This window comes from Protopterus annectens, chromosome 13.part0, assembly GCF_019279795.1.
Source record: "Protopterus annectens isolate FY-2018-M chromosome 13.part0, PAN1.0, whole genome shotgun sequence".
Lineage (NCBI taxonomy): Eukaryota > Metazoa > Chordata > Ceratodontiformes > Protopteridae > Protopterus > Protopterus annectens.
In genome coordinates this window covers 322,073,422-322,086,725 of record NC_056747.1, presented here as the reverse complement: position 1 = coordinate 322,086,725, position 13,304 = coordinate 322,073,422, and the positions used below count along the sequence as shown (strand labels likewise).

Sequence of the window (13,304 nt, the reverse complement as noted above, 5' to 3'; positions counted from 1 at the left end):
GAGAGGGTTAGAGGGCTGTGTGATTGGCTCTCTTAGCCTGGATCCAGGTGCAGAACTTTTTCCATTTATCTGCATAAGACTTTCTGCTGCTAGGACATTTGGCCTCACTGATAACATCCAGAACCTGTTTACTGAGGATGGCAGATTGGTTCGGGGTTAGGGAATAAGCCAAGCTGTCAAATTGAGTGTCTATAATTGGGGATGCTTGAATTCCCCTTCCCTCTGGATCAGGAGGTTTGGAATCTGAGGAAGATGCCATGGAGGCAGCAGGGACAGGCTGTGCAGCAAGGGGTACCAGTGTTGTCAGGGCCAGTCTGGAGCTATAAGAATGGTCCTTGGTTTTTCCTCCTTTATTTTGAGCAGTACCCTGGGGATGAGAGGTAGAGGAAGAAAGGCATAGACCGATAGATTGACCCAGGGGAAGAACTGGGCATCCACTTTCCAAGCCATGCAGTGATGCTCCCTGGTGCAGAATTTGCTGAGCTGATGGTTGGTGTGGGAGGCAAAGAGGTCAACCTTCGGGGTTCCCCATTTCTGAGGGTGAAGATACTTCTGTTGAGTTGCCACTTGTGTGGGTCCAGAAGGTTTCTGCTTAATTGGTCTACCAGAGAGTTGAGAGAGCCTGGTAGGAATTGTGCTAACAGGTGTAGTTGCATGGAAGAGGCTGTGAGCCAAAGGGTCATGGCCGGCTTGCATAGAGGGTAGGAGTGAGTCCCTCCCTGCTCGTTGATGTACTACATCACAGTGGTGTTGTCTGTTTTGATCAGGAGAACCCCTGTAGAGAGAAGGGGTTTGAAAGCTATCAAGGCGTGCTGCACAGCCATCATCTCTTTTTGATTGATATGCAGAGGGATTTGCTGTGGGCTCCATTGGCCCTGTATGCACATGCCTTCCAGGTGTGCACTCCAAGTGTAGTCTGATGTGTCTGTCGTGAGGGTCTGGGCGGCGGGGGTGGGGAGAAGTGCAGTCCCTTGTTGTGGGAGCATGCTGCTGCCCACCAAAGAAATTCCTTTCTGAGGCAAGGAATTATAGGTAAAAGAGTTTCCAGGTCTTGAGAGTGTTGACACCAAAGGCTCTTTAGGTACCATTGAAGTTTCCTCATACGCAATCTGGCATATGGAATGAGTAGTATGCAAGATGCCATGAGCCCCAGAGCTTGCATGATCTTCCTTGCAGATAGCTGGGGCCTGGTGGCTAGTTGAGAGAAGTAGGCTGTCAGGAAAATTTCTTCCTGTGGTGTAAGGTATGCAATCTGGGATGCTGTGTCCAGACTTGCTCCCAGGAAGATTATCCTTTGGGTGGGCACCTGTTTGGATTTCTTTTTGTTGATTGTGTACCCTAGGGAGGTTAGAAGGGTCTTTACAAAGGCCAGGTGCTTGAGCAGCTTTTCCTGGCTGTCTGCCTGAATAAGGCAGTTGTCTAAGTGTAGATAAATTTGAATATTTCTTTGTCTGCAAAAGGCAATGGCCGGAGGCAGACATTTTGTGAAAACTCTGGGAGCAGTAGATAAGCCAAAGGGAAGCACGGAGAACAGAAAGTGTTGAGATCCTGCCCTGAAGCGGAGATATTTCCTGCATGATTCCCTGATAGGAATGTGGAGGTAGGCCTCTTTTAGATCTAGGGTGGTTAGCCAAGCGTCCTTGGAGAGCATGGGTAGCAGCTGCTGGAGGGTGAGCATTTTGAATTTTGGAATCACCAGGAAGGTGTTTAGAATGAATAGATCGAGGATGGGGCACCAAGTGCCCACTTTTCTGGGCACCAGAAAAAGTCTGGAGTAGAAGCTTTGGCCTGTCTGTTCTGCAGGAACGTGCTCTACTGCCCTCATAGAGAGCAGGGGAAGGATTTGCTTTTGAGCCTCTGCCCACTGATTTGGTGGTAGATCTGGGAACCCTTTTGGGGTTGGAAGAGTGTGGAAGGAAAATCTGTATCCCTGAGGCAATGTTCAGAACCCATTAACCCTTGGTAATGGTGGTCCAGCTGCTTGAATGAAAGGAGAGTTTTCCTCTTAGGAGTAAGTGAAGGTGGGCGGGGGGGGTGGAGTCATCGTGAGTTCTTACCATAAGGGGGTGGCGTAGAACTCCCTGGTTTTGAAGTGGAGGTAGTCCACTGCTTAGATCTCTGCATTCCCCGGGGCTGCTGTCTGGTGGGGTTTCCACAGGGCCTAGGCTGGGCCGGTTTACTTGGAGCAGGAAAGGACCAGTGCGTGGAGGGACAATGCCTGCTGAACTTAGGGGGATGGACATGTAAAAATGCCTTGCTGCATTGGCCGGGAATTGAACCCGGGCCTCCCGAGTGGCAGGTGAGAATTCTACCACTGCATAGATTTTGCTTTTTCTTCCATCTTTTTTAAGACCTGTTCTGCCTTAGTGCCAAATAAGTTATCTTTGTGCAAGGGGACATCCAACAATTTAGATTTGACATGGTCTGGCAGGGGTTGTTCCTTAAGCCATGCATGTCTTCTAATGACAGATCCAGTGGCTGCTGCCCTGCAAGAAGCTTCTAGGGTGTCATAACCACAGTACAAAGTGTGTTTAGTTATTTGACTTGCAGAATGCATTAAGTCTTGTAAATCTTTAGATTCTGCCCAAGCAGAAAAGGAAGAAATTTTTTTGTTTAAGGAGTTCCAAGGAATGTTGCTGAAATTTCAGCATATGGAACTGACAGTTTAGTGCCCTGATAGCAAGAGTAGCTGAGGTGTATACTTTTTTACCCTATCTGTCCAATGCTCGGGAATCCCTGTCTGAGGGGGTGGGATTCTTAGCAGAGGTTGCTTTAATCCCTTTTGGCCCTTGAGAAATGACCTCAGGGTCAGCTGTTGGATTTTTAAAAAGATATTTGGGTGAGTCAGGGACTCTATAGTACCTGTCTGGTTTCTTGGGAGCAGGAGGTAGGGCATCAGGAGTCAAGCTGGATTCAAGGAAAACATCATCCAGGACTGGGGGGATGGCCAAGGGTCTGTGTTGTGGAAGATCTTGGAATTTCCTGAGTCTCTTTTTAGACTGAGGGTAGTCCTGACTCTCCCATTGGAAATGCACCCCTAAAGTATGCGGGGTTTCCCTAAAGGAAAAATCCTCTGGGGGAGAGGCTGAAGGAATGGAGTCCTCTACATCAGAATCCTCTTAAGTGGAGTGGGGTTGCATGTCTTCATAGTCAGATTCATCTGACTCTTGTTCAGACAAAACTACAGAGGACAGATCTCTTTTCCTTTTTGAGGGGGTAGCTTGGCTTCCTCTGATCAGCATGATAAGGTCTTCCTCCATTTTAAGCATTTGAGACCGAGGCAAGGTAGCAGGCGCCAGAGAGTGGGTCATTGGTTTCTTGGGTGTGGTTCGAACCCTGGGCCTAAGAAACTGGGTTGTTTCTGAAAGAACGGTAGTTGCGAAAGAAGACGCCGGTTTGTGTCGAGATTCGGTAGTGCGAAGGACTTCCTCGGAACCCGGTGCCTGCTCAGTGGCTCCAGACTCATCCAAGGTAGAGACAACCGCAGGATCCTTAGTCGAAGAAGAGTTTTGTGGCATAACGGACTCCGAAAGGGTCTCAGTAGTGGCCTGCGAATCAACTGAAGCGGGTATCGGGCTGTGAAAGTGCCTCACTGAGTACCAGAGGACTGACGACTAGCTTAACGGAAGCGTCATCGGTAGGTTTGGACCTGTGCAGTCTGTCTCTGTCTTTATCTTTATGTTTTTTTGGAAGATCTGCTGTCGGATGGCTTACCGAAGCCATATCAGAATTTGAAGAATGTAAACAAAAATATCTGGCTACAATAAGGGCCCAACGATGGATAGTTCTAGGGTTGAACAAAGCACAGAAGCGACAATGGGGGAAGTCGTGGTCTGGGCCTAAACAAGTGATGCAGTAAGAGTGGAAGTCTTGGTGTGGTATTTGCTTTCCACAGGCGTGACAATTAACTTTTTTCTGACATCGGTTAGTGCAAGAAAAAAGGATCCCGAACGGGGTACTTAGCTTTAGAAGACTTCAACTTGAATTCGGAGATGAAAACTCAAGTAGCGGCCGACCAGCACTCGTGTGAACTGCTTCTGCTTTGGGCTCCATGGCAAGAAAGACTGATGTAATGTCGTCAGCTACCTTACTTTATACTACTCACGACCTGACGTCAATCCTCAAGTGACAGCAACCAACGCAGAAATACTAAGTCTGTGGTATTCGGGCCGGCCGAGGGCTACCCTGGCAAGGATAACCCAAATGTAATGACTGCAACAGTGAAACACAAAGAATATCTGTCCATATTGAAAGGCAACGTGGATCTATGGATGTGGAAACAAAATTTACTCCAAGACTTCCCCATGTACTACTAATGGACAGAGGCAGCTCCTACATGCTTTATCCCATGCATGTGTCCCCTCAAATTATGTATTGTGTGATCCCAAATAGAATATTAGGGGTAATATATAATTATTGACCATGGGACGGGTAACGCTAATCTCTAACTAAATGGAATAGGTTAATTCAAGCACGGAAAACTTACCAGGCTTAAACTGACCCACAAGGGCAGATAGCATAGTACTTGCCTATGAATCTATGAAGTGGCCCATGTGATTTGAAGTGGAGCAGTCGACAAAGAATTATAATTCTCAAAAGGAGGGAAAGGATTTAAATATAAACACTGCTGTTTGTGTTCAGGGGGATTATTTAAAAATGACATTTGCCTCCAGTGAAAGGGTGAACCATCTTACGTGAATAAAGTTAACAGTAGCCAATGCTTATGACTAGTAAAAGATGATCTCATATGCATGGCTGCTGGGATGTGGTAGTATAGAAACCAGTATCATGCAGAAAGAATCGGGACAAATTCAAGGCTGTCTTCAACATTTTTAAATATTGCCACTGTTAACTTATATGACATTCTATTGGAATTTGTTTTTACCATGCATTTTCTGAAGAATAAGGAATTCAGTATTTTTACTTTTTTGACATTACTCAAGTCTCTCCCAAAATGCCTGACTGAAAGTTCTGAAAATTAAGGATGTGTGTTCACGTAACCTACTACTGGATGAAGACTGAATGCTCGAGCTTCAGTTGCCCAAGGTTCAACCTGCCGACTTACTTCCTCCTTAGGAAGTCATTGTCAGAGAGTTGTGGCGACAATGATACCATTTTTAAGGGAATTTCCCCCTTGTTAAAGTTGGTGCAACTGTAGAGTTGGTGTACACATAAGTTCTGGGAGTGTGGCTGGGTTACCCCAACATCAGGGGGTGCAGGGGGGATCGGCCCCTGCAAAAGCATTTAGGGTGTATTTCAGAAGTTTTTTTTTCCAGTGAATCCAGTTCAGGGATTCCAATTTTTGATGCATTTCCTTTCATCTACTCATAATGGAAGCACCTCTAACAGTTAACAGGAGTGGGCAGTACTGCTTTATGCTGTGTACTACACCCTCAACAATGAAGTACTGCATCACGTGATGTCTCATATTCCCTGGATTGCGTCACGTAGTTTGCTGCATCAGTGGTATGAAATACTACTAGATGCTGTACCTCTTCACTTCATGTTCTGCAGCTCTGGGATCTGGTACCACCTGTTTTCATGGTGTTTTGACACACCTATTAGAATGCAAACAAACCTCACTCTTGATACAGGAACCAACTGTAAAAAATGAAATGTCCAAAACAAGCAGCACAGGTTCCAGGCACAGCTGAACGCAACAATATTTAATGAAAACACAAAGAAACAGTTCATGAACTAATTAACCTTAATTATTGTATCATTTCTAAGTGTGAATTTCATTGGCTGTATCACATTTAAATATTGAGCAACAGTTGTAATGTTCTGTTATGGTCTGATGAAGCAGAGTTTTGATCCATGAAAGCGCTTACCCATGTTTCTTTGTGTTTTCATTAAATATTGTTGCCTTCAGCTGTGCCGGGAACCTGTGCTGCTTGTTTTGACACACCGCTGTCTTGTATAATACTGTTTAGAAAGCATGTGACATGTATGTATGGTAAATGACTTAAAACTGTAAGAGAACTGAAGTATGCCTCTCGGACCATCTAAGTAGGATATAGCTTCCGTCTATAGTTTTCTTGATTTGTAATAGGAAGAGCTAAAATAAATGCTAACTATTCTGGCAAGCATGTGATTTTTTTCAACTGCTGCCAATTAAGGTCAGTAGTATGGCTGGAAGTATTATGACCTTTACTGTTTAACATCACTCAGACAGTATTGTCTAATTGTAGAAGTTTTGATGTATTTTAAGTCCCTTGTTTTCTGCTACACCCTGGGCATACACTTGCATCCTTTCATCTGATGGATGTATTATGACCTCTTTTTCTCTCAGTGGTGCCTGCTCCTTACATGTCCTCCAGCCTCTGCCTGTAGCACATGTTGGAACTGTGGTCTGGTTGGAGTAAAAAATGTGAGTATGTAAATTTGGGCTCAGAAACTTTGCCTTGAATATTCTGGTTCTCTGCCCAACCCCCAGTCAGCATAATGATTTTTTTTTCTTGTCCAGGCTAGACCCCGACCCCATATATTTTGGAAACCATATTGACAATGTGTGGGTGGAAAATGACCTGTAGGGTTAATGTCTAGGCAGTCCCTTTGCTCAGGCTAGAACAGGAATATATAACAGACTGTGTCATTGCAAGAAAATTACCCTGGACTAGAACCCTGAATTCAGGTATGTCCTGCTGATGGGCATATTGTTGCTCCTGAGTTTACGTAGGTCACTTAAGCACATGACAGTGCTGGGAACTTTAATCCCATAGAGGAAAGGATAGGCTTTTGCAATCCCATAAAGTAGCCCCCCCCCAAAAAAAAAAAGAACATTTTCTGGAGTATCCCATCAAGGATTATCCTGCCAACAAAAACAAAACAAAAATACTGAATAGCTGCAACTTAACTAGCAACTTAAATTTTAGCTTTGCTGTATTGTCATTGTCACATTTGAGAGTCATAAAACATTTGGTAGGAAGATCACATGCAGATGAGATGAAAAATTCATAGAGAAAGAAATGATATCCATCTTCAGTAACTCTTTCATTGGTGCTACATTTCTGAATTAAGCTGATGAAATTGTTGAATTAGTCTTTATGTAACAACAGTGTGGAGCAGGCAGAGTTATCCCGCTTGTGCACTTTGTTCTTTAATAGTTTCTGGTGGGCCAACTTCCTCAGAGTTTTTCCACCTCAGAGAAGCCCGCTGGCCAAAATATTTTGGTTGTGATGCTTAAATCCTGGTAATAGAGTCAACAATTGCTGGTTCTGTCCAACTTAATTTACTGTTTGCCTAGTAACCAAACAACAAAGGAGTTGCGATCCAGCAAATGGCATCTTAAAGTACAGATTTGCAGAATTAGCCCAGCGCCTCTTATTTCATCTTTTCTTATTGCACATGAATCTCTGGTAAATCTTGCTTAATCTTTAATGTAGCTGTATGACGTTTAGCACTGTAGCCTGTTGCTTTGTGATGCAGTCTGTGCCTGCCTGGTTTTATGAATTTTAGCAGTTGGGTGGGTCAGCAGCCCATATATGCTTGCTAATGCCAACAGGGGCCTGTCATCTTTGAAACCGGTAGAACACTGAATAAGAGGATTTTGTTTGTGTTTCTCTTTTTCCATTCTGTTGCAGCAAGTGAAGACAGATGGGAGGGAAGTACCTTCCGAGAGAAGAATACTGCTAGCACCCCCCTAAAGCATCCCACTACCCTGACAAACCGTCAGCGTGGAAATGAGGTCTCTGCATTACCTGCAACGTTAGACAGTAAGTATGTACATATAGTATCGACTCACCTTAGTATTTTGACCATTTATTTATTTTAATGTTCTTATTTGCCAAGTAGTGAGTTGGTAAATCTACAGGACCCCTTTATGTAACATTCTAGCAACAGGCAGATGCAGAGAATAACATTTAAGTTTTAGATGTACATTCAAGAATTATTTTGCTATCTCGTGCACTATGTTTGGTAGAAAACTTTGCAGCAACTGATTTTATGAGGATTATTGGTTAAATGTAAGACTTATTAAAATATGCTGGCTATCAGTGTGCCATTCCAATAATGCTGCGGTGTGGTGTTCGTAGAAATCAGCAATATTTTTAGTAAAAAAAAAACTTCTTCCTTTCACCAGCAGCATTTGCTTTGACAAAAAAATAATTTACTGATTTATTTTTTGTTGATGAGCTGAGCTCTTTGAGACCATACTGTATCCTCCATGTTGTTTACCAGAAACAGTCATGAACATTGTAAAAGTAAATCTGGGCGTAGTGAATACAGTGGATGTATGTAGGAACACATTCAAATGTTATGGATGAATTAAAGCAGTGAACTGCTGTTTGTTTTATAACCATGTAAACAGGCTGTTTTTGGGCTAATTTTCAGTTGCAGTGTGCTCACAATGACAAGGTTAGATGAAGTATAATTGAAAAGTTTGAGTAGCCAGTTTTATAGGCTTGTCTTTGGAAGGAAACCAGAGTACTGTAATACATACATTTCAACTATGAATCAAGTTACTTGCAAATGGCCACACAGAGATTAATAAATGCTTCTATATGAAGCTGTAGTCATAACAAGGCTGTATGAAGGAATTCTGCTGCTGAGTTGAGGCTTGTTTGATGTCCATCATGAGAAAGAGTGCAGTATGTCTGTTTCCTTTCATTCCTGAGCTAAAGTCAGGAATGTACAGTGACTGGTGCTTTGTAAGATGCTACAGGAGCTGTGCTGCCTCAAGAAGTTAGTGATGTCTTTGGTTTCTTTCAGTTATATAACTGCTGAGATGCAAAACGGTTGGGCTTTTTCATCAATAGAAAAATTTCAACGCAGTCCCCGATATGGTCTTTAACTTGGGGTCTAACATACAAAGTTTTTGAACACAAAGATGTGCATGGGGAAAGCCAGTGGTGAGAGTCCACCTCTGTGTTACAGCCACTCTCCTATCTCTTACTCTGCCAAAATCAGCATATGCCCTACCACCGCTAAGGTAGCAGTTACCGATGTACAGCCTCAGAAATGCTTATTAGTGGCCCACAAAACCTCTAGGTAAAGTTTACCTAACAAATTAATTCTTGCCTTATTTCCCGTTACTAACCTGTATTCCTTTCAGGAATTTCAGGTTGATTGTTTGTCATACTTCAGCTGCAGCAGTATGCTATTTCTTGTAAGAGGGGGTGTTTATACTGAATGGTTATGTGAACTAATGTACTTTATGAATGAGTTAATACCGTGATATGTGAGTTTGTTTGTTCATTTTGATATATATATGATATGATATGATATAAATGTCAGGTGACTCTCTATGAATAGATGTCTAGATGAAAGATTCAGTCTATGGTTATGGGGGTTATTTGGTTGTTAAAAGAAAGCATAGCAAATGGAGAATGAGAAAACATTAGAAATAAAAGAGCGACGTTTAATCAGAAGGCTTTGCACCAGTCCATTCAGCTTTTGCTACCTGAAGGGGGTGGGGTGGGGGTGGTTGTGCTTCAAAACAGGACCTTTCTCTATCGTGAACAAGCCTCCATTCCGCTCTCCACGCTTCGTACCATTCATCTTCTTTTATACTTTGAAAAACTGGTAACTGCTAAAAAGAAAAAAAAAATAGCAGCAACAAAAATAATCAGTAAATAAATAACGCTATTTTTAAAAAGTTGTGGTGGTCCTTAACTTCAGTGCATCTTCTAATGCATGAGAGAGATAAGTGACCTCTGGTCTGAGGCAAGTAAATGGATTTTGACCTAGAAGGCATAAGAGGTAAGAAGAGACTAAAAAGGAATGCATAAAGGGATATTTAGACTTGATACACCATTATGTATCTAAACATTTCAAGGTGTTCACACAGTTGTGACTGCTTTATAATTGCAGAGATCAAATAAAACTGTTTCAGTATGCTCTGCTTTCTACTGGTCCACGATGTCTGGCCCATAAAACCCATGCAGAGTTGGTCTTCCTAATTCCTCCTTTTGTACCTCTTCTATTCTGCCATCTGACTTTTTGGTTATAGATTGTGTCCTTCTATCTTTATGTCACTGACTTTTAGCTGCTCATAAACATCATAACAAAATTTTCTTTCCCTACAAGTGTGGAGAGATTTCCTTGCCAGCCTGGAGGCATAGAGGGATGAGACAATGGCACAAGTTTAGGTTGGGATAAGAGGGGACCTAGAGATGGTAAAAGATTTAAAGATTTGGTAGAGAGTAATTTTAAAGTTACCACTGATAATAAACCCATATATACCCTTAAATGTGGTGTGACCCATCAATGTCCCTATATTTTGTCAACTCGGACAACATATATCCATTCTTATGGGGAACATGTATTTTAATTGCACTTCTCAAGGCATTGTATAAGCACCAGTATGTCAAAGCTGTACTGTAGCTTCTGTATAGGGAAAATGGAAAGATTTTAGAGAACGTGTTTATGAGTATGTGTATGACATCAATAAGCAAAGTAACGGGAATGTACTTTCAAACCATTATTGAATTTCCCACTCCTAGTTCTTTTTATTATTTTTTTTGGCAGTCTACAAGGATCCAAGGGGAGGTTTGTGGGAAGACCATCTAGAGGTTCAGGAGTTACTTTGATAAATATACAATAGTGATAAATATCCTGGAATGAATGGGATAATATCCATATTAAGTGTCTTAAAGATGAAGTCTCATATGATTTAATTTTTATTTTCTGCATAGTTATATTTTTCAAATGAAGTAGTTAACTTCATTTGATCATCAACCTGTGGGATGCCGGATCTGGATCAGATCCGAGAACGCAGTTTCACCAGGATCTGATCTGAGCTCCAACCTCCTCCCCTACCCATAATACCGCTCCATCTCCTTCCTTCCCTCAGATTTCATTTGCCGCGGCTTTGCCAAGCAGCGTGATCTAGAGCTCCAGGCGTGATAGGTATTTTTCTTCAGGCTTTTGTGGGTGTTTTGCATTGTGATAGTGTAGGTAGGCTTCCTACTGTCTCTTCCCTCCCCTTCCCTCATGTTTTGCTTCATATTCTTCAAAAAAAAAAAAGTTAGTGTCTTGTTAGGTAGTTTAGGACTTGTCTCCCTTCCCCTACATTCCGTGTGTGTGTGTGTGTGTTAGGGCTGGGTAGTCAGTTCAACCTTGTTAAGTTAAACTTTTTTGGGTGTTGGATATGGCTGATCAGCAGGCTAAGCTGATCTTTAGAAAATGCACAGTGTGGCCATAAGTTGTCCCCTGTGGATGGCCACACTCTGTGTTGTGTGTCTGGGGGCAGCCCATTTATCGTCTGACTGCTCTATTTGTGCAGGTTTTAACCACAGAGCCCTTAAGGATCGTAGGGCAAAATTGATCCTTAAGGGACTTCTGCCTGCGACGGAGGTGGCTGCCTCTTCTTCTGTTGCAGTCACGGCCGTGACCGCACCTTCTACTTCGGCCATGGTTTCCTCTCCCTCCCAGGCCGGGACTCAACCTCCCGATCAAAGGCCTGTGGTTAGGGAATCTAAGAAAGAGAGGAGCAGGGGCAGAGAGTGACAAGGGGAGGAAGAGAGCCCCAGACCATTCAGATCTGGTGGGTCCCCCCCAAAACAGTTTTTTCTAGGCCAGCTTCCCCTCGGCTCCGATCGCCAAGATTCTCACCGGAGGAGCTGAGGCCTTTTTCTAGGGCCTCCATACACTGACCCTCCTGGCCAGCGTCGGTGGCCTCACCGAGGTCCACCCATAGTTTATCTGATGCAGACATGGACAAAATGATGCGAAGGTTTATTTGCACCCAGATTCAGATGGGGGTCTTGCCAGCCCCCTCTCCCTCCAGAGGGGGAGGCTTGCTTCCCTTCTTTGCCCCGATATCTCCTTCTCCGATCCGAATCCCAGTATTAGAGTTCTTGGATCCGAGAGGTCCCGGAGTCAGGGGACCAATGCCAATGCTACCAGGTACGTCAACGCCAGCCATTACCTTGAGTATGTCGGATCCGACTGGAGCCTGGGCGTCAGATCTGAGGGGTTGAGCCTTTCCTCGTTGGTGTCAACACTGTTGGGTAAAGGTCTACCCCTCGGTATCTCAGCTCCATTGGGCTCGGCTCCAATCCCCACAACGGATCCGGGGAGAGCAGTCTCCTTACCAGTTCCTCAGGAGGCTCATTCTCCTGCTGTGTTCGACATGGTGAAGAGGGTTCTCTTCAGAGGATCAAGGCCCTTGACCATCTCATTGGATTCCGCCCCAGCTCCCTCGCTTCTGGGTGCATCTTCTGCTATTTTGCCCATGCAGGGACAGCCTGTGCTCGAGGTGCCCCAGACTGTTTCTCTCGAGGAACCTCCAGTAGTCTGCGAGCCATCTCAGGAGAGCCCCACTGAAGAGATCCCTCGTAAGCGAACATGCAAAAGGAGGCATCTGGACTCCTCTCCAGAGTCCCTCACTGAGGATACTGACTTGGAGGAAGGAGAAGGTTCTCCCAGATCACCCCCTTGAGGATGTCTCCTTTGGAGACATCATGGAAATCCTGCACCAGCGGGGGGATTGGTCCGCCCCCAAAACCTTGCTTGGACGAGTCGGTGTTACTGGAGGCCTTCGACATGGGCCCGTCTACCCCCCCCCATGTGGAACCCTTGGTGGACCTCATTACCACCAGGGCATGGAAGGAGCCAGACACTGTGGAGCCAATTCCCAGGTGCCCCAATAAGATCTTGAGCCCTCCAGTGGACAGACCAAGCTGGAACAAGGGGTCCCCTGTGGATGCCATGGTGGTAGCGGCTGCCACCAAGAAAGAACTGGCCCAGGAAAGTTCTACGGTCCATCCCTGTGACCGAAAGTCCAGGACGAATGGATCATCTGGGAAAGCGGACATATGCTTCGGCCACATTTTCTATAAGAGCGCTGAATTATTTGGCCCATGTTACTAGACTACAATGAGACTTTGTCAAGGAGTTCACTGAGTCGCTCCCAGATTCCATGTCTCTGGAGGATAAATGCACATTCTCCGCGAGAATGGCCACTCTCAAAGCGGTTACGAATACGTCCATCCGCTTCCTGTCACATGCCACTGAAGGAGCAGCAAGGGCTGCCAGGTCCAGCGTTGCCATGAAGCGACACACTTGGAGGATTAGGCATTGTCAATTCACGGAACCCTTTAAGGTGTCTTTTGCGAATGCCCCTTACGATCGTTCTTCCTTGTTTGGGAAGACAGTTCATGAAACGTTAATCCAGAGTGAAAAGGACAGGAAGACACTGTCTACCGTCGGAATCCGCTTCTCTAACCCCCAAAGATCCTTTTCCAGGAATCAGAGGGGGCAAAAGAATATGTGGTTCCGGAAGTCTCAGTATTCCTGGGACACTTGGGACTCACCTTCCCCTATAGGCAGAGGACAGACGCTGGCCCAGAGGTAGGGGGTGG

The 13,304-nt window shown here is 44.5% G+C and overlaps 2 protein-coding genes across 9 annotated transcripts in view; one reads left to right on the top strand and one right to left on the bottom strand.

The window, feature by feature from the left end:
• Window positions 1-13,304, bottom strand: part of BORCS8 (BLOC-1 related complex subunit 8) — a 1,082,199-nt gene that overhangs the window by 341,361 nt on the left and 727,534 nt on the right. The window lies entirely within an intron of this gene.
• The window catches only part of RFXANK (regulatory factor X associated ankyrin containing protein), a 223,150-nt gene that overhangs the window by 10,533 nt on the left and 199,313 nt on the right, over window positions 1-13,304 (top strand). For all 5 annotated transcript variants that reach the window (XM_044053915.1, XM_044053912.1, XM_044053914.1 and 2 more), the window contains exon 3: window positions 7,584-7,715. In XM_044053915.1, coding sequence (XP_043909850.1) covers window positions 7,584-7,715 — 132 coding nt within the window. The remainder of the gene's footprint in view (window positions 1-7,583; window positions 7,716-13,304) is intronic.